Consider the following 21,729-nt stretch of genomic DNA (forward strand, 5'->3'; position numbering starts at 1 on the left):
GCGAGGGGATGGATGGTGCGGAGGGGTACATCTCCTAATCTATCCTAACCATTTAACTGTTAAACTACCCCGGGGCTTTCAACAAGCGCTTCTCGCTTAAACTATTGGTTCTAACAACCCAGATTCCCGTCGCCTGTGTTGGTGTCCTTACAATTTCGGGCCTCGCCCCCCAATTTTCTCTCCGTGCCCTCACACGGTCTCCTGGCTGGGACACGTGGCTCCCTTTGGCAGGCACGACCCTCTGCCGAATCTCCCGCTATGGCACCCCCGGGCACTACACTGCCTCCGAGCCTACCAGCTCCCTAACACCGGGGAGTGCCCCCCATGGCACCTCCCCTGAAACGCACACGTGGCAGGCCGGCCTCCCGGGCCCCTTTCCGAGGGTCACCCGTGCCCACAACACTGCCCATGCGGCTAATGGCGCCCCGGGCCCCCGCACCAAGCAGGCGCACCCGTGCCCACTACTCTATCCCGGCCCCCCATGGGCCCTTGGCCTACCGCGGCCGACTAGCCTGGTGCCCGGGGTACCCACTCAGCGATACTCACCTTTCGCAGCCACGCTCCCAAGCCCGTCAACAGGGCTCCTGCACCCCTCCAAATGGGTCTCGAGCCTACTTTCCCACCAACAACAAAACGACCTCCATTTTTCAATTTGACTAACCCAGCTAACTCACTTTATACTGACCCCGGGGTCCCTTGGGCGGGAGTCACTCCTCCCCCCAATCACTCATCGCACCATGCATTCCCCATTCGCTCCACACACACAGACCCGCTGGCCTCACTCACTCACCAAGCACATGCTTCCACTTCACTCACCAACAACTCTTCAACACACACACCACTGAACTCTGCCATCCTTCTAACTACATCCCCTAACTAACTCGTGCTCCCACGTCGTCCCTTATACTAGTAGCACGTTCCTTTTAACACTACGTAGCTAAGCTACGTCCCCGCTACACATCCACAAGTCTGTCCATGTCCTCAAATCAATCATTTTATTTCCCAACCTAAATCTGGCTACAATCCCTCTACCTAATCCATTCCACGGACTCCATGAGGACTTACCCCTGCCCCATGAAGTCGGTCTAGCTAAGCTAACCCTTCCCCCTAACTAGTTTCCATCCTGTGCCCAGGGTAAGGGGGTCTTTCACCCCTTGCCCAGGAATCCTGTACACCCGAAAGTGAGGCTTGCTTTTTCTTTTTTTTTTTTTTCATGCGCAGCACCTGCGCGGCAACTCAGAGCTCGCGCACTTTGCACCTGCCCGTGACGTCATGCAGCTGCACGTGTTCCTCGTCCCTCCTTGGACGGTGCCATCCGGCAGAGATACCCCTCCTGCCGGATTCCAACCCCACGTGCAGCCATGACGTCACCGTGCGCAGAAAAAAAAAACAAGCCCCCCCGTCTCGAGGGGTTCCCCACGCGAACACATGTGCTTTGCCCGTTGGAGCTTAACACACACGATCGCGTGGAGAACCCGTCCGGTCCAAATCCATTTACCTGCCTAAACTTTGTCCGTCCGCGGGATCGGCAAATCCACCGCGTGCGTTTCCGGACCGGGGCTTCACTCTCGCAAGCGAGCACGTGGCGGTCTCGTGCGTTGCACAGCACGAACCTCGTGCTCACTGCTGGGTGAACCCGGCACGGTCCCCGAAACAACTACAGCCGCGACTCGGCTTTCTCTCCTCTGTCGCTGTCTCCGTCTCCATTCAACCCACGCACACCTGCGTGTTACGACGCACACAGTCCACACCATTAAACTCACCCCGGGAGACGTGGCTGCGTGCTCCCGCATGCCAACCGACATCTCCCTCTCATACCGCTCTCTCACACACACGGTCTCCCTGGCACACAGCGACCTTGCACACGGCCGTTCACTCACGCGTGCGGGGGCACTCACCCGCGGTTCCTCACTCGCACTCCGTTCCTCATCCACACACGCGGGGGCTCTCACCCGCGGTGCCTCACTCACACACACGGCGACACTCATACACGGTGCCTCATCCACACACGCGGGGGCACTCAACCGCGGTGTCTCATCCATACACCGTGCCTCACTCATACACGCGGGGGCACTAACCCGCGGTGCCTCACTCGCACTCCGTGCCTCACTCACACACGCGGGGGAACTCACGCGCGGTGCCTCACTCATACACACGGCGACACTCACACACGCGGTCCCTTCCACACAACGTGCCCCACTCATACACGCGGGGGCACTCAACCGTGGTGCCTCATCCACACACGCGAGGGCACTCACCCGCGGTGCCTCATCCACACTCGCGGGGGCACTCACCCGCGGTGCCTCACCCACACTCCGTGCCTCATCCACACACGGTTCCTCATCCACACGCGGCGTGCTGGGAAGCACGTACTCTGGCTCCATCGCCACCACACCACTCACACACGGGGTCGCTTCCACACACGGGGACGCACTCACGCCTTGCACCACACACACAGGGACAACCACACTGGGAATTTGTGTCCCCACAAGGGTCTCCGGGGCCTCTACACCCCCCAAGCTCTCCGTGCACCCGTCCACAGCACCCGTCCCCTCACCCTCGCAAAGCACGACCGAACTCACCTGGTCGTGACTCGCCTCAAGGGGGCATACTCCCTCCCCTCGTTCCTGGAGGAGGCCATCCAGCTGCTCACACCGGGTCCCTGCACGCTCCGCGAGCTCACCCCCATTATCCTCCACTACCTCCGTGTGTGCGTGCGCGTCACTTACCCCGTCTTCATCGTGTAGTCTTCCCTCTATCGTTCCCATCTCCCGTGTCTCTGCCAACTCTTCACCCTTTACCTCCCTTGTCTCAACTATTATTTCTGTTGTCGTCACCTCGTGTCTCGTCTCACACGTTTTGGTCTCCCCATTTAATTTTTCCCTTTCGGTCATCGTCACGACCCTCGCCCAACACGTTCCACGAATTATTTTTTCACCCGCCTCCACCGCGGGCCTGTCAGCCGTTGCACCCCCACCCAGCTCGTTTGCTCCCACACGTGGAGTCGCCATTTTTATCTCCCCGGTCACGGCCTTCATGCCCGCCTGCAGGCTTCGGCCCATGTTCTGCGTCTCACCCCGCAGCTTTTTCATTTCCTCCTTCATGTTTGTTTCCATTCCGTTCATTTTTGTATCCATCTTTTCGTTTATTTGTTGTGTATTCGCATCCATCGTCGTTTTCACTTCATTCATTTCGTTTTTCATTTCATTTGTGTTTGCATCCATTTTTTCGATCATTTTCGCATTCATCTTTTCGTTCATTGCCGCCAGCATGGCGCATAGCTGGGCCATGTTGGATGCACTCAGCTGAGCCGTTTCGGCAAGGGTTGGGGAAGGGTTTTGGTGGAGAGGGGGGGGGGAGGTGTCATACACTGCGGCCGCTGCCGCACCCATTTCGAGCTCTGGGTTCAGTTGGGCGAGTCCGTGTTCCTGCACAATCAACATTTCCTGCTCGGGGATTCCATCCTGGACCATGGACTCTACATTATTACACATATACATTTCTAATACCCCCGGCTCCCGCTCGCCTTGAGACGCCATCTTGCTTCTCGTGAAGGGTTAATTTAACTCGCTCGTAATTTGGAGGGAATCGGGGGTCGCTTCTCTCACCCCTGGACCGATTCCCGTGAATTTAGCCGGAGACAGGAGAGCCCGTTTTCCTGTTCTCCGATACCAGTGCCGAGAGGAGGGCGATGAATTTGTATCCCACTCCTGACACCAGTGTTACTGTCTTCGCGCCCGCCGGCGTGCGACGGCCACGTAACTCGAATCGCGGCACGTCGCCCACCGGACGGACAATCCAGTCGTGACCCTCTCGGACTAACGCCGGGAACCAGTCACGGGTGGACCTTTCGGTCTCACCGCGATCGAGCCAATCAGCCCCCGCGTGGGATAGGGTTGCTCGCCAAATTCGAACTACCTAAGTACCCACGCGGAGGGTAGACCGGGCGATCGCACCTCGCCGCAGGTCGACTTCGGACACGGGCCACTTAAGCGACCCGTTCCGTACTATCAGAATAACCGAGCGGTGTTATCGTCGACCTCGACGGTTCGATTAATTATCGGGCGTACTCAGCCCACTACCAACCCTTTACGTGAAGCAAGATGGGGGTTCAATGGGGAAAAAGACGAAGCGAAGCGGGAAACAGTTCAACAATAAAGCACATTTATTCGCGGCACACGGGAAGCACACAAATACAATTGCCCCAAATGCACACAAAAAAAGAAAACACAATTCCATTTACACAAAAAGCAAACATAAAAGTGAAAACACAGTGCAGAGCTAATACCGACTACCGAGCACACGGCAACACTTATACAATTCTACTTCACAGACGGCGCCGACAACACATACCCAAAACCAAGGAAAAGAAATACCCTCAAGAATGAGGTAGGCCTGGGGCCGAGACCTGGTCGGGCCTACCCGTCTGGTGATGAGACGCGGAGCGGCGATGGCCCCGCAACCCGCGGGCCTCGTGGACAGTGCCTGGCTGGGGGTGGGAACGGGGCCCCCTTGGTCGCACTATCTCAGCGCGGGGGGAAACAGGAGGGGGTTGCTGATGCTCGGGGTATAGAGGATCTTTATTATATGCGACGAGCGTCTCCACCTCGGCCAGGTCGCGCTGTCGGCCTCCCTCGGGTGCAGCTTCCTGCACGACGCGAGCACCCCCTCGTCCGCCCTCGCCGCCTCTCCACAGCTCCGTCCCCTCCGTTCCGACTCCAACGCACACGACGAGCAGCTCCACCGCCCGCGAAGTCTTGACTCTCTGTTTCCGACTCTCCTCTTCTTGACTCTCCGTTCTCGTTCTGCTGACTCTCCCTCGTTCTCTCTTGCGACTCTCCGACCCCTCGTTCTCGTTCTGCTGACTCTTTCGCTCCGACTTTTACGACTCCTTTGACTGACGAACACCGTCCTTTTATCCCCCCCGTAACTTCGCCTTTGACCCCCTCCCTTTGACCTTTCACCTCGCTCCCCATTGGCCCGAGAAAAAGTGGGCGTGAAGGCTTTTTGATCCACAAATTTGCATATATCGATCGCCCTGGGGGCGGGGCCAAATCGCCCCTCGCTCACCGATTGGACGGCAAAAAGTGGGCGTGTGTCGTTTTTGATCCGTTTTTGAAGCAGAAAATCCGTGGTTTTGTACACGCTGTTCGACGCGCGTTCTGCACGAGTCCAGCATCGGTGCCCATGAGTGGCGCGAGATGACGGTGATGCGATGGTGGCGAGTTGTGACGGTAAAGGTCGTGGCGGTTGTGGTGAAGCGGCGTTGTGGTTGGTGGTTGTTGTTGTGGTTGTGATCATGGCGGTTGGTCCAAAATAAAGATAGTGAAAGAAAAACGGCTATCCTGAAGAGTCGCAGCACGTATAAATGACATGTATTCCCACTAGACAACGGGTTTGGGCCTAACTACACATGCACTTACCGAGATACCTCACCTAAGGGACCTGAATGGTGGTTTGCGAATCTGGTAACCACAACAATATATATATATATATATATATATATATATATATATATATATATATATATATATATATATATATATATATATACAGTAGACTAGGCATAAGTCGGCAGCGTGTAACTCGTCACTTCGCCAAAGTCGGCAGCGTCAAAAAGTCCCGAATTTATCTCATGTTAAGTCCCTATGAATAAAGGGTCATCCCTCTGTAAGTCGTCACTTCGTCTAAGTCGTCAGATTTTGTCCGTTCCCACGTAATGGGAACTCAAGTAAATTACCACTCCTAACTCGTCACACGGAACTGCTGCCTCTTGAGAAGCCCGATTTCATGGAATCGTGATGCTCGCTCATTGGTTTACACCGCCAGTGATAGGCTATTTATAACTGCGTACACACGTTGATCGCACTGCAGGCAGGACATTGGCGACTAAGCGTAAGCTTACAACTAAAACCTACCAAGAAAAATACGACATTATCCAGTTTTGCGAGGCAAACCCACTGATGAAGAAAACAGCCATAGCTGAGAAGTTGGACATCAAACGGCAGACATTGAACGATATCTTGAAGAATAAGGGCAAGATATTTGGACAAGTGGAGAAGATCACGAGGCTGGTGGTAAGTGTGAAACGCGTGAAATGTGTGTCCTTTGAAGATGTCGATGACGTGCTCATCATCTGGTTTCAGCAAATGTCGGCTCAGCCAAATATTCGGTTGGACGGTGAAATGTTGCTGCTGAAGGCACGTAAATTCGCTGCAGACCTCGGGCATGATGATGCCGAGACCTTGCCGATGCACTGGATAGACAGATTCAAAGTGAGGTGGGGAATCGGCAAGGTCAAAGGTGCGGCGAATCAGGCAGCGTGGATTCGGCAGTGGTGCACGACTGGAAGGATGGCAAATTGAAAGACATCTTGGAAAGGTATCAGCCTCGGGACGTGTACAATTCCTATAAGACTGGGCTTTTCTGGCAGATGCTGCCAGAAAAGTCTCTTGGGTTCGTTGGTCAATCCCATCATGGTGATAAGCAGGCGAAGTTGTTGTCTTACAGTTGTTCATTATCTTTACTTTTGATAAACTGATTCATGAATTCCATCTTTGCTTGATCACTTTCCAACTCACCAATGAACCCCCACCTATGCCCCGAGGATTGTGTTTTCCTTTTGGTACAATAGCCGGCTCTCACACGTACGTGTCCAGGCCACGCGCGACTTCATCCTTCACCCCACAGTCATCATGAATGTTCGCATACGCATAAGTCGTCACATTTCTAAGTCGTCACTTTTTTCTCGGTCCCGATGGTAACGACTTACGCCTATTCTACTGTATATATATATATATATATATATATATATATATATATATATATATATATATATATATACATATATATATATATATATATATATATATACATATATATATATATACATGTGTGTGTGTGTGTGTATATATATATATATATATATATGTGTGTGTATATATATATATATATATATATATATATATATATATATATATATATATATATATATATATATATGTGTGTGTGTATATATGTATATATATATATATATATATATATATATATATATATATATATGTGTGTGTGTATATATATATATATATATATATATATATATATATATATATATATGTGTGTGTGTATATATATATATATATATATATATATATATATATATATGTGTGTGTGTATATGTATATATATATATATATATATATATATATATATATATATATATATATATATATATATATATATATATATATATATATATATATACATATTGTTACTCAAAATTTGATATTTGGTTATTCCTGGTAGAACTTTTTGCCTTCTTTCAACTTTGCTTTCAGTGGGGATTTGCGATCGGCATGTCATCGACTTCTTCGGTCCAGTTGAAACATTTTTTCCCGTGTCTTCCACAACCTCTCGCAGTTTAACTTTGCCTCTGACTTGCTGACAATGTTCCTGAGTTTTAGCTTCATCAACCTTGATTTATCATTGAAGTTGTCCAGCGAGAGTGTTTTATCTGTTTAATCATGTGAAACATTAAAATATTTATTATTGTTGAGTTAATAGAACTGTAACTAGATTATTTCCCATTGGAAAATGAACAAAGCTAAAAGTTTTGAGAAGTCTTGAACGGTTCAAGACTTGTTTTATTTTGTGGTTACAATGATGATTATCACTGCCATATATATATATATATATATATATATATATATATATATATATATATATATATATATATATATATATACATACATACATACATACATACATATATATATATATATATATATATATATATATATATATATATATATATATATATATATATATATGTGTTTTTTTTTTTTGCTGAGTTAAGAAATTATTTGTCATAAATATTAAACGCATTTTGCTGATGTGCCTCAGGGTACACATCTGGTTGGGCAGCGTGCTCACTGTTTGGAGGATCTCGTTTCAGGAGTGTTTTTGTACAATTTTATCTGCTCTTGTAGTCACGAGATGAATGATCGTGAAACATTTAATTTTCTTCCCTACTTCCCTTTCCCCTAGGAACTCTTTTTACAACCATGGAGTAGGCTATCGTAGTACTCTGTCGGGATGTCATTGAAAAGAAATGGCCACCCAATCAAACGTGTACAAAATGATATGCTGAGAAAGCTCCTACATAGTGAAGCCATAAGCCTTTCAAAGCGAAACCTTTTATTCTCCAACGTTTTCAGAACTAGCAAGAGTGATGGACGCCAGAATACGTTGCTAAAGTACCGAACTGGGAGATTACAAAATTGCCAAAATTACAAAATCGCTTCTGCCTGTCAGTGTTGTCTACCGGCCAAGCACAATAATACCTGGATTGATTGCAATGATTCTAACGGGAGGAAGCGACATTGTCCCTTGGGTATTATGCCTGTAGCAAAACAAAAATAATTTAAAATCGGATGAAATAAAAACAATACAAGCACAACACACCACAAGCTGTTAAACACCATTTACATATGTGCACACTGAGAAACTTTATTCGCTCTGCTGTAGATTGCAAGGTTAAACAAAATGCACAATTAACAAAAGATAATGGCTCAAATGAACAGAATGGCATTAAAAAGAAAGAAAGGACGAACTCAGCCTTTTGGCAATTGTTTTGCGTATTTGTTGGTGACATATTTAGTAGCCGCCTTCTACTCCGAGATATTTGTATGAGGCTTCGTTTTTAGCTCCTATATATTTGTATTCAGGTTAATTTTAACAACAACAACAACAACAACAACAAAGTAATGACAAAATAAGAAATGTGTACAATTGTAAAAGCTAGATTCATACAAAGTTACATGATGACTGGATGGAAAATGTGACTGGCATTCCAAAAAGTCCTTTTTACCCCTCAGCCTGAATTGGCTAAGGGGTATTGTCGTCATAGGCGTTGTCCAGCGGGTGTCCAGGCGTCTGTCAACTTTTGGTTTCCGTCAATTTCGAGGAGAATGCCTCGTGCGATTAAATCCATTTTTGCTGGGTGTGTTGGGGTTGAGTAGAGGAAGGTTCCTTTCGAAAATGGGTGCGCTGCGATTTTCAATGTGGCCTCCATGGCAGCCATCTTGAAATTGGTTTCCGTCGATTTCGGGGAGAACGCCTTGTCCGATTAAATCCATTTTGCAATGTGTGTTGGGGCTGGGTAGAGGAAGGTTCCTTTCGATAATCAGTGCGATGTGATATCCAATATGGCGGCTAGGGCAGCCATCTTGAATTTGGTTTCCATCGATTTCGAGGAGAATGCCTCGTCTGATTAAATCCATTTTTGCAGGGTATGTTGGGGTTGAGTAGAGGAAGGTTCTTTTCGAAATTGGGCGTGCTGCGATTTTCAATGTGGCCTCCATGGCAGCCATCTGCAAATTGGTTTCCGTCGATTTCGAGGAGAACGCCTTGTCCGATTAAATCTATTTTAGCAGGGTGTGTTGGGGTTGAGTAGAGGAAGGTTTCTTTCAAAAATGGGCGCACTGCGATTTTCAATGTGACCTCCATGGCAGCCATCTTGAAATTGGTTTCTGTCGATTTTGAGGAGAACGCCTTGTCCGATTAAATCCATTTTTGCTGGGTGTGTTGGGGTTGAGTAGAGGAAGGTTCCTTTCCAAAATGGGCGTGCTGCGATTTTTCAATATGCCCACCATCTTGAAATTGGTTTGCGTCAAGGGGCTGAGGGGTTACGCCCGCTTTGCGGTGCTATTTTTTATTTTTTTTTTGCAAGTTAGGGTTTCAGTGTTTCACATTCCACAAATTATTTTATTATTTTCTTCAACCCTCGCTTTTTCACATTTATTCGCTCTGAAATTATTTTTTCTCCGCAACCAACCGCTTGAGTGATTAACATGATACTTTCAACATAGGAGCGCCTACTCATGGATATTTTTTTTAACAAGTTAACATGATTATTGGATGGAAAATGCGATCGACGTTCCAAAAATCCTTTTTCTACAGGCATGGGTTGCAGGATGTTTCACGTAACAGGAATAAACGAGCTCTCATCGCTCGGCCTTGGCTGAATAAAACCCCTCTGCTAATGCCAAATAACCATATAAAACAAAGGTGTTTGGTTAGAGAAGGTGGCAAAGCAACCCCCCCTCCCCAAAACGACAGATTGAAATGGTGGGACAATGTTGAAGAGACAAGGCATATCCCTGGTGGAGCGAAGATGTTCGACGGGGAGGAAGGATGGGCTCACTTGCTCCACGCCTTGGCTGCTCTGTGCTGTTGATGCTCACACTATGGAGATGATCTGGGCCACCTGCCACTCTGCAATAATGCTGCAATAATACTCCAACACTCGACTGAGTCTGCAATGAGGAACACCCCAGGTGCTTCACCCCGTAATGACCCAGAGTACCGAGACGTCCACAGTAAAGAGGTGGAGTGCTCCGCTCCCTTCCAGCCTTGATGTCCTTGTCATTATTTCTAGTGCTCTGCATCAGCTTGGGGGGCCAGTGAATTAAACCCTGTCCCCCAGGTGGTGCACAACAAGAGGAAGGAATGAGTAGGTGAGTAGTGATTCTGGATCTTTGGGGGGGAGTTTCACTCGAAGGGAATTCACGGTGGACTGTGCGCGTCCTGCAGAAACATGGGGTGGAAAAAAGCACGGAAAGAGCAGAGCTTGCAAGATCAGATAGGCCTTTGCTTGCATTCTTACCGTGAAACCTTTATAATCTCGTATGAAACTAGAACGGCACTCGGGAGATCACATACTTCCGCCAGGCTGAACAGTGAACAGTTTACGTTTTATGTTCCAATGATAGGCCGGATGTAATTGCGGATTTTCACCAAAATCTTCTCATTTCGGCCTTGTCGCACACCAGACCCGTTCATCAAATTTCGCTTGAATCTGTCCATAACGTTTTGAGATATCCTGCTCACAGACAAACATAAAGACAAGGGAGAAAGCATGACCTCCGTCCACCTTCGGTGGGACATGTTTAAAAAAAAAAATCTTGTAGATGTTTTTTGTTGTTGCTGTTGCAAAAGGTACACTTTGTCCCTGGTAAAATTGTGACAACACCGTGTGCAGGTTGACTTTCAATATTCTGATTATTGTAAAATCCAATTTGATTGTTCAGCGCACAATCTGTGTATTTCACATACCAAGATAAATATTGTACGTCCCTTTAAAAAAAAAAATTCTATATCATTAATAAATCGAACCCATTTAAACATTTCTTCAAAGTTTGATTCTAATATCTCCCTATAAACTGATTTTTATTTGAATATTACGTCCCATCTTAAATTATTGCCTAAATGTATTGTCACCATGCGCTTCCACATTAACATTCCCGATGCAACACCCACGATGTGTAAGGATGCAAGCAAATGCCATCAGACTTCTTATTTTGTTCTTCATCACCTTTTAGCTCGCATTCGTGAGTTTACGCCTCTCTGTAATGCTCTGTTTGGCACAGAGTTCGATGCAAGTCAGGTTGGCTCGTTTGTGTTCCCGTCAGATCCCCTGGCTCAGGGGGCTCTCAGTTTATTATGCCGTATCCCATACCCCAGGATGTTTGGCCATTGTCTTCGAATGTGCTCGTCATGAAAGAGTACACTGATCTCATCCCATTGTGCATTGTTTACGAATGTCCTTGTGTAAAAGTACACCGATGTCTTTTCATATCCCATATGTGTTTGCCAATTGTCTGTTCATGTCCTTGTCAAGTAAAAGTACATTGAGTTGTAATCATGTCTTTAGGGTGTGTGATATACGTGTACAAGCTCTTCCATTGATCGTAGTTCACTGTAAAATATATAAATAAAACGTCCACAGCTTCACATAGTTTTGTTCAAAGTTTTTGCAGTAATCTCCATCGCTGCGATCAATTGCTGTCCCCCAGGTTTTGGGGTTTGTTTTTTTTAAACAGGGGGGCTTCGTCTGTCCGGCTATCTCCAAAACTGTTGTGCAGAAATTTACCAAACCTGTTACTTATGATCACATGGCACTAAGGTGTAAGATTTTTGGCCCGGCCTCCTGAGGCATGTTTTTATCCATCTTTGAAATTAAACTTTGTGTATGCAATCAACATTGGGTGTCGTATGAAATATGAAACGATTTTTTGAGGGGGGGGATTTGACCCCTGGTTCATGACCTCTGGTTTGGATTACAGGAGTCACAATGCGGGGGGGGGGATTATCTCAATTCGATATTGGGTCGTTTTTGAGAGAACTTTTTGCCATCTTTCAACTTTGCTTCAAGGGGGAACCGTGGCGGATGTGCGATGGCCTGCCATCGACTTCGCTCGAGTTGTTTTTGTGATTAAAAGTGGACACAAAAATACATTCCATTTCGGTAATTTCTCTCCCACTTCTGAAACGTGTGAAGTGGTTGAAAAAAACAGCAACAAAACAAACCTGCGATAAATAGGGACATACATAGTTATTGAATGCTCGTCAGGAAAAGTGCGTATTATTTGCTATGCGTCCACTCGGACTGCGTTGTTTGATTTATTTTATCACGCATCTTTAGCTTGTCTATATATATGAATAATTACAACTTGATTTTGCCTGTGGTGTGACACGTATTTACCTTGTCCTTCTCACAAGCCCTGACTTGTGAGCTTGGCAATGACACAAAATGGGATTTTTATCGAGGCCCATTGACTTCAGCGGATTATTTGTCGCATTGCTTTGTTAAGGGGACGTCATCAAAACAAGATCAAAAGCATTCGTTTGTTTGTCGTTTGACATTTGATTTGTTTTTATTCATGTCTGTAAACTGCAATTAATGTTTAAATGCCTCCAAGTTGGAACCCTTGATTTTTTTTTTTTTTTTTTTTGTAATTTTTTTTTTTTTAATCAGAATCCAGTGGAGTTTAAACATTTCGTTTTGGGATTGACTTTCATCACATCGATTGCACGGCAATTCAATGCATCGCATATCGTCGATGGAACATGTTTGATTAAACTTGAAGCTGGAAGTCAATTTGTAAAATTGTTTAAATCATATCATGTGTGCAGCTTTGTATTGCTTTTATTTGTCAGGTCAGGTCAGATTACGTCTGTGACTTGCTACAGGTATCATGTAAACCTCTACTAACCCGTGTCATGGTCCACTTGGCGGCGACTAAACCGTCACCCCCACCAGGTTTCCTGGTGAGGGGGGTGTTTGGATATGGACACCCAGCAGGATTAAAAACAAAACCTGTCAAAGGGCGGAGGAGCTCCTTGTGAGCCAACGGCCATCCATATATAGTGCCCAACTGTGTCTGCGGACGTCCTCCTGCAGTTGGGTTACTTCTTATTAGGATGTTGGTGGCAGGATTTGCACTCCGGCCACCGTAAAACCCTTCAGTCCGCAAAACACAAGAAAACCGTAAAGAAAACTGAAAACCCACTCAGTGTGAAAACCTAAAAAAACAAAACCTGAAAAACCCTCCTTTCCTCCTTGTGTATGTCCACCTTTGGCCCTCCCCCCCCCCCATTCCCCTTTCCATACCATTTGTTTCGTTGTAAACCTGTTGCCCTTTGTAGTAAAACTCATTAAGAGGCAATCCTCCTGATGGGACATCTGCAATATGGTAGTTTGTAAGGTCCAGGTTTAAAATCCTGCTAGAAAGAATGTATGAACAAATTAGCCACCCTTTTGTGCATCTACCTTTGGTGTATACATGTTATATTAAATGTAAAACATTTATTATGAAGCTTGAGGTGGGGCTGGCAAGATGGCCTGGAGGTACGCGCACTCGCCTCGAAGCTGTTCGAATCCCGACCCAGCTATAAACTGTCGTCCCAGTGTTTTGCAGGCAGGACGATTCATCAATGTGTGTGCCACCCCTCAGATGGACGTTAAACTGAGCGTTCCTTTTACCGGTATTAAATAGTAGCCATTAAAGATCCCACGGTGTCCTTTGCGAAGAGTTGGTGAGCTATCACCAGCACCATGAACAACTCGCATTCCTGCCCTAATCCTCGTCAAACATCAGGCATGGCCAGTCAGTTAGCTTCTCACAGCCAACCCCACAAGTACGTTGGAATAATTATGGCCGTTGAAGAAGACGAAGATTAAAGCTGGGGCCAACTATGTGACAACATTAATATAGAAAGTGATGGAGTGTATACATGCTAGGACATGTGTGCTTAATATTGTTGTGCTTTGTTCAACCTTAATAGCGTATTGGACTTGCTGTGAGCATCATAAGCGGCATTTGTTTCGAACCTGCAATAGTTCCAATGCAGCTGTCAATGAAAAGAGGAGGGAGAAAACAGTAGTTTCACTAACCATTGCATTGATGTGCACCTTCTGTTGTAACTTGCACCATATATATGCTGAGCTAAGAGGAAAATAAGGGCAAGGATTCTCTCGTTACTGCTACTACAGCTATAATCAGTGGACGACCATCCATTGACCTCGCCCGTTTGGAGGGACGGTAGAGGCTACTGCACTTGATTTGTCTGTGAATGTGCACATGTTTGTCCATGCACAGATACACTTTAATAAAGATTGTTCATTCATAGGTCTACTCAAATTTATATACACCGGCGAGCCTCTGCATTGTTAAAATGCTAAGTCTTCCTGTACTTGTCTAGGTACCCATTGGAAGAACGAATGTGGAATTGATAATTAACATTGGTTTTTAAATATTTTTGTTTTGTTCCTAGAGCCCAGATCAAAGTGGCTCTGAAGCGGAAAACGTATGAAGATGGTGGCCTCGGATCCGCTGTTGTCGATGCTCAGGCGAAATCTCCAAGGAAAGGCAGTGCCGGTGTGGGTGCTTCGGCCATGTCTGCCGTATCGACTTCTGGTGCAACTGCTGGGCAGCTCTCTGGTGGATCTGGTGGTGAGGCAGCCACGGTGAAGAGGCAAAAAGCTATGTCTGGTAAACCATTAATTGGCATTAAACTTGTTTTGCTGAAATCTTTTCCTCTGAGATGAACCTCATGTGCGTTGTTTATGCACGCGCACTCGACCATTGGAGGGCGCGCGCACCAACGGAGATAACCACTGCATCGACTTGTGATAACGTGATTTGTGCGTCAAAATTGAATCTGCCTTTATTAACACGTTCCCCTTTTTCATCGATCGATCGATCGATCGATATGCCCAAGCTATGTGACGCTGTTTTGTTCTTATCTTTCAGACGTCACTTTGAGTGCTCTCAATGACTCTGAGAGCGGCTGCGATTTGGTGGACATTGACGGGTTGGTGGAGACGCATACCGCAGGCAAAAACTTTGTGCCTGGCAGGGTGAAGGTGGAGGGAATAGAGTAAGAGAGGTGATGGAGGCTGGGAAGTCTAATCCACAATGATGAATGTTGTTGTTCGTTTTAAACAGCTCGTGGATCCTGATGAAGCGAGATAATAAAGTGTGGACGATAAACTCGTTCGGTTATGGGGCAATGAGAATTGGGCAGACGTGCAAGAACTAGGAGAGGCTATAAAGATGCAAGTTGGGCAGGGAAGGCCGCTGGCTTGTCCGTGCCATTGCACAGTTTTATACGTCGTATTATCAGAAGTATTGGGACAGAATGAGCATACTTGAAATGATCCCTCACAACATTGAAAATGCATGTTTTCTTTCCCCACGATGAAAATCAGCGTATGATTAAAAAAAGGTGTTTCATTGTCACATTTTGTACGGCACTGCATCAGTGGCTTTGCTATAACCCGATAGTGAGTGCCTTGACGTCTACCTTGCTTGACAGTGCACCCTGCCGTATGTAATGCTCTATCTGTTCGGAATTTGTTTGAAATGAGACGGTGGCCAGCACAGAGCCTGGATGTAAACATCACACTGAGTCACTGGACAGTTTTGGAATACTGCCCTAAGGCCAGAGTGTAGCATTGAACTTGCACTTTATTTGGAGAAGTAATGGTTGATCCTAACCCTGATTCCGATGAACAGTCGGTCAATATAATCCTGACGATGATAGCCAATTAAAAATAGTTGTAAATTAACCACTTTTATGATTCTCTCCTGTCCCGATACTTTTAGTAATATCACTTAGTTCGCACGTCTGTCTTTAGGCGACTGGGCTGGCAGGTTAGCCTCGAGGTACATGCACTTACCTATTAGTTGTCTCGCCTGGGTTTGAATCTCAGCCCAGCTATAAACTGCCATCCTGGTGTTTCACAGTGAGGGTGTGGCATTAATGTGAACACTGTGTCTCGGATGGGAGTTAAACTGGATGTTCTGTCTGCCGCCATTAGTTGTTGGACGTTAAAGATGCCATGGTGTCTTTCTTGAAGAGTCGGCGAGTTATTGCAGGCACCCTGAACAAATTAAAAATTATTGCCTGGACTGCAGATAGCATGTGGTCTGATCTTATTTCAGGCTCCTTGACACCAGGTTACATTACTTTGTATGTGTGTACGTGTGCACGTAATATCTGTACAATCACAACTGTGTACGTGTATCTATAATCATGATTCATTTGTGTGTGGCACGTGTTGTCGTCATCTCAACTCGTGAGTTTCTCAGACTGAATGAGCCTTCCATGGTCTCGAAGCATCCACCTTCATCCCAGCAAGGAACCACGACTTCTGGACCAAGCCGCGTAATCATTCGTCCTGCGTTCCCCTCTCCGTCCCTGAAGTAGCGACGAGGTAGATCTGCGCAACCTCCCGTGTGGCCTCCAGGGTACGCCCGGTCTCATCCTTCCTCTCGTCTCGGTTTCATCTTTCCTTGGCAGGATAGAGTCGGCAAAACCAACAAGCTGCAAGGCCAGGGTGTCAGGCAGCGTCCCAAACACATGTCGATCGGCGAAACTCCAGACACCTTTTGCATGCCCATCAGCCTCACCAAAGCAACCATCTTCGGCTCGGTTCTCAGTCCTATGGAAGTTGTATTCTGCGTGGTCCTGGCTCCAAGTGAACTCACTTCCATGCGGGCAGAACTTGGCACAAAGGGAGCCCTCAAAGCTCAGGCCTTCGTCTCAGCATGATGGGTCGGGGAAAAAAAATAGTGACACTATATTAACTATTTCAGATGTTTTACTTTAACATCTGAAAATAAGGGGGTAATGTGGAGTAATACTCAGAAAGGCACTGGACCGAAAATCTCGACAATCTTTATGTATACATATATACGCGAAGGTATCGAGGAGGTTGATCGTTATGGGGCTAAAGGCTTCTTCCCCGACAGATCCCAGCCCTCACTGACCCTACGGTCGGACGCGGGATGTTGTCTTTTGCGAACCCCTCTGATTTTCCAAATTTGCTTCTCTGGTGTTCTATATATCTTCTTCTTTTCTTTTTTTCAATTCAATATCATCTTTCTTTTCTATATTTTCTAAAAAAAAAAATTCTTTCTTTAAAAAAAATGTATATTATCGATCTATATCCTAGGCTAATCTATATAATATGGACATAAGATGTAATAATACTATCGGACACTGCTATTCACGGGGGATATGTTCCTGGAAAATACTGTGAATGTATGAGCATCGTTTAAAATATATATATATATATATATATATATATATATATATATATATATATATATATATATATATATATATATATATATATATATATATATATATTTTAACATGGTCTCGGCTTGTGGAAGAGCGATTGCACAAAATAAATCAGGAAACAAACAACAAAGGAAATAACAATGGGAACAGCAGGAGAAAGGGGAAACACCAACAGCAGGGTGGAGGGAGAAAGTACTCGGAGACAGACAAACAAGGGATACAGGTAACAATTAGGGGTAAGGGAGAATGCAAAGGGTGGATAATAAGGATACATAAGCAAAATTGTGTTTGACCAGTTTGTAATTTTTCAAGGTCTGAGGAGAGGGCTGCTGCCTGTCTGTCAGAGGGATGAGAGATGTCACGGCAGAGTGTGAAGTCGTGAGCAAAGATGTAGAGGATTTTCCAGAGTCAGTGAGATCATTGATGAAGATTAGGAATAATGTGAGGCCAAGAACACTGCCTTGGGGTACTCCAGCCTTGACAGGGAGAGGAGATGAAAGTGTTTCGTTGAGAGCCACACGTTGACTACAAGAGGGCTCCACTCCACCCGCCCCACTCCAACAGCATCATCTTGAGCTAAGTCTTGTGGTTTCTATTCATGGCAGAGTACAGTGCAAGTACATAATGTTCTTACATTCTTACACTCACCCACCTTGCTGTTTGGTAATAAATTTAAAAGGTAAAACTTGTATTTTTGTTTAATTTATACTGTATTTATTGTATTTACATGTTTATTTCAATGTTAACATGGTGTGTGTGTGTGTGTGTGTGTGTGTGTGTATAATATGTATAAGTAATTCAACAAGAATCATTTATTTACAGCAAAACCATGTGGGATATTGGAAGGGAACTCAAGGGCTTTAATCGTCAAAGGGCAACCAGGGCAGGAAGAGGGGAAATGCGATGAAAACCAATCAAGGTGTGTATTTACAAAAAGGAAAGAAAATGCACAAGTTGCAGACTTAGTTTAACCTATACCTTACTTCCCGGATAACAGGGCAGGGTACCCATCAGACCACACACACGGGGAGACAATTGGGAGGGGCAGGGTGGGTACGTAACAGTGACCCTCCCCCACTTGATACTGCTCTCCCTGTCCCTCTCGGGAATGGCCCCGACACTGCATTTCACGACCGAGGGCCCACGAGCTCTGTCAAGAGCAGCCAGCCGACAGCCACAGATCTCTGCTAAAGCATCCAGGACCAGGGAAGGAAGCGACAGTGATGCAGAGTGTCTGGGACCATGGCAGAAGCGAGTACAACGACCAGAACCAAGAGAGGACGGAGAACCAGGTGCCCAAGCGCAGCTTCATAGCCCCTGGGGCAGGCGGAGCCAAAGAGCCCAAAGTCAGATCTTACAAGCTGGCCACATGCCAGCCATTGGAGGATTCGCCCGCAGCCCCGCCCATTCTGCTACCCGCCCGGATATTCACTCACTTGAACCTTCCGGCTGTTGCCAGGAGGAGCGGAGCTCCGCACTTAACATGGGGAAATCTCTTTTTACCCGTCACGTCCAAAATTTTCCATGGCACAAGGTCAGTGAATGGGGCAATTATTCACACGTCCAAAAATGTCCATGGCACAAAGTCAGGGAATGGGGCAATTATTTCAGGGAGGCTGTGTCGTGTCCTGGTCCATATGCCTGTCATGTTCAGATGGGGGGGAATGAATATAGTGGGGCAACTTAGCATAACAATCGTGCATTTTGTGAGGAAAGCACCAAATTTGGCACACTCGTAGCCTAACATATTATGAACAGATTTGGATATTGGGCCATCTCAAATTCAGCCGCTGATGGCTGTGGCAGCCATTTTCCACTGCCATCAAAAATTTGAGATGGCCCAATATCCAAATCTGTTCATAATATGATAGGCTACTCGTGTGCCAAATTTGGTGCTTTCCTTACAAAATGCACAATTGTTATGCTATATTTAGCTAAGTTGCCCCACTAATAGGGATGAGGGAGAAAAAATTCAGTGCAGGGGTAAACGGCAATAAGTTGCAGTACAGGGAAGACATCCATACAGATGAACAGACAAACAAGGACTTGGTGGAGTTTCAAACAATAAATGGAAATTTGGCATGCGCTTCGAAAGCCATGGGTTCGGTGAAGATTCCAGATTGCCGGTGCTATTCACACGTGCCGAGAAGCCATGGCAGTAAAACAACGCATGCACTACGTGATGACGGGAGTCACGGCACACATCATTACATGCTGATGCTGTTATCCCAACGGGTTGAAAGGGGGCGCAAGCTACCCAACTCAACTCATTTAATTACATAATAACCCCTCGAGGGAAGGCACTGTTCTTCATGGACATTACGGAAATAATTATTCTAAGAGTCTACGTGCTGGTGTGCATTTCAATTTCAGCATACTGTTTGTAAAGCGGTTACAAATTATAAATATATATTTGCGGGGTATGTTTACACATTGGAAGTAATAACGAACCATGCTTCTCCATTGTCTCGGGTCGCTCACCTGCATTTTTTTCATTTATTTATATTTTCATTTACGGACATTTTCCAACGTTTCTGTGATTTTCTTTTTTTTTTTTCCCCGGTGTATCGGCTTCGATGTCCGTCAGCATGCAAAATTTCAGATTTCTACGTCACCCGGAAGGTACCGAACTTTATCAGTCAGTTGTTCGAATGAGCTTTATACTGTATATTAGGGGTGTGTGTGTGTGTGTGTGTGTGTGTGTGTGTGTGTGTGTGTGTGTGTGTGTGTGTGTGTGTATGTGTGTGTGTGTGTGTGTGTGTGTGTGTGTGTGTGTGTGTGTGTGTGTGTGTGTATACGGTATATTGGAAAGAGCGCCACCTTTGGTGGTATCCGGGATTGTAAATCATATTCCTCTATTGTCTTCATAATATAATGGAACATTCTCAAAATTACATGTTGTGATTAATAAAATTCATTTCAAAAATGATAATTCGAAAGTGCATTTCCAAGAATGTGCCACAGCACTCTTGCTCACCGAAGGTGGGCCGAGAAGTGCCCGCTAGTCCGATTATAATGTCACAAGTCCCTCGACTACCTTTCCAGCACTCATCCAGCCAACTTGGTTGCTCATCGAGTAACTGGTGATGATATGTGGCTTCAAAATTGCGTTCCTGGAACCAAATTGGAATGCATGCACAAGGGACCACGTCCATGCAAGAAGAACCCAACTGCTGGTTCGATCATGGTTGTGGCCTTGATTTGTTTGGGGGTGTCGAGGTAATTTTGGTGCTTGACCATTTGCTTCATGGCACAACAATCCTAAGGGAATATTTTTTTTATAGGAATCAAATGGTTTGTGACATCTGCTATTTTTTTCAGAGTAGATTGGGCTCAAAGGGATTTCAATAGAGCTCAGCTTGAATATGTGACGATATGAGAGGGTGCAACAAACAATTAATTTGACTGTTGGTTTCTCTGTGAATGTTCAACACGAGTATGTAATCGCAAGTGAAAGTACATGCGGATTGACAAACCATCAAAATGAAAATCTATTTGCATTTACAGTTAATTGAACCATTCTGCTACATTGTCTGGGGTTAGGGTTCACAAGCAAAGACATTGGAGAAATAGAAACAGTACACAGGCTTTAAACCACCATTTGTTATAGATATCGAGAACCCAAGTTTTGCGAATCTCTTTTCCCAGCCTTTGCTGTCCCTCTCGTTCCTGGACCTGCAGATGGTCTCACACTGGAGCAGAACTTCACGGTGGCTTTGACAGAAGAGCTACCACGCTGAACTAGAGCAGTCTGAATTGCCGTCGTCTCAACCTGACTTCCACGGACACCGATTACCAAGTGCTTTTTGTACAGATTACCTTCATTCCTTCTTTTCTTTTCTTTTGGAGATGCTAATAAGCCATACTGTTACCCGTTACCTGGAGATTTCATCTTGTTCGTCATGTATCCTCTAGTTTGTATGATAGTCAGGATCCACCACTGGTATTAAAAAGCTATTTTACATAGAGCAATGTGTGAGAGTGTTTGTTATACATTAGCTCATGTTAGTTCCATTAATAACCATCACATACAGGACAGAATGAGGATGTTTCAGTGATGTAAGGAGTTTGTGTTTAACGGAGTCTTATAAGGTTTGGGGAGGGGGAAAGATGTAAGAAATAATGCCAGTGTTAGGAGGAGGATGAGATGAGGATTTTAATGGATGGGGTGTTGTCGGCTGGAGATCCTCCAAACGTTGTTCTATGGTACACAGGATCCAAAGAGTTTTCTTCTTGTCTGAATAATTTTTTTTTTTTAAAGAATATGGAGAGCAATTATCCGTTGGGATGTGATCG

General features: G+C 45.6%; 1 protein-coding gene across 12 annotated transcripts in view; it reads left to right on the plus strand.

Annotated features, from left to right (window-relative positions):
* BACC1 (BPTF associated chromatin complex component 1) overlaps positions 1-21,401 on the plus strand; it is a 57,074-nt gene extending 35,673 nt beyond the window's left edge. For 2 of the 12 annotated variants that reach the window (XM_085860858.1, XM_085860851.1), the window contains 4 exons: positions 14,617-14,795; positions 15,096-15,222; positions 20,021-20,055; positions 21,082-21,401. In XM_085860858.1, coding sequence (XP_085716984.1) covers positions 14,617-14,795; positions 15,096-15,222; positions 20,021-20,055; positions 21,082-21,173 — 433 coding nt within the window. In that variant the 3' untranslated portion in view covers positions 21,174-21,401. Of the gene's footprint in view, positions 1-14,616; positions 14,835-15,095; positions 15,232-20,020; positions 20,056-21,081 lie in introns of all 12 variants that reach the window. The other 10 variants (XM_085860855.1, XM_085860847.1, XM_085860857.1 and 7 more) reach the window with 9 other exon arrangements.
* Positions 21,402-21,729: the final 328 nt, after the last annotated feature.

Source organism: Eptatretus burgeri, chromosome 17 (assembly GCF_056783735.1).
Source record: "Eptatretus burgeri isolate ZD-2024b chromosome 17, Ebu_testis_v1, whole genome shotgun sequence".
In the NCBI taxonomy this organism is placed as follows: Eukaryota; Metazoa; Chordata; class Myxini; order Myxiniformes; family Myxinidae; genus Eptatretus; species Eptatretus burgeri.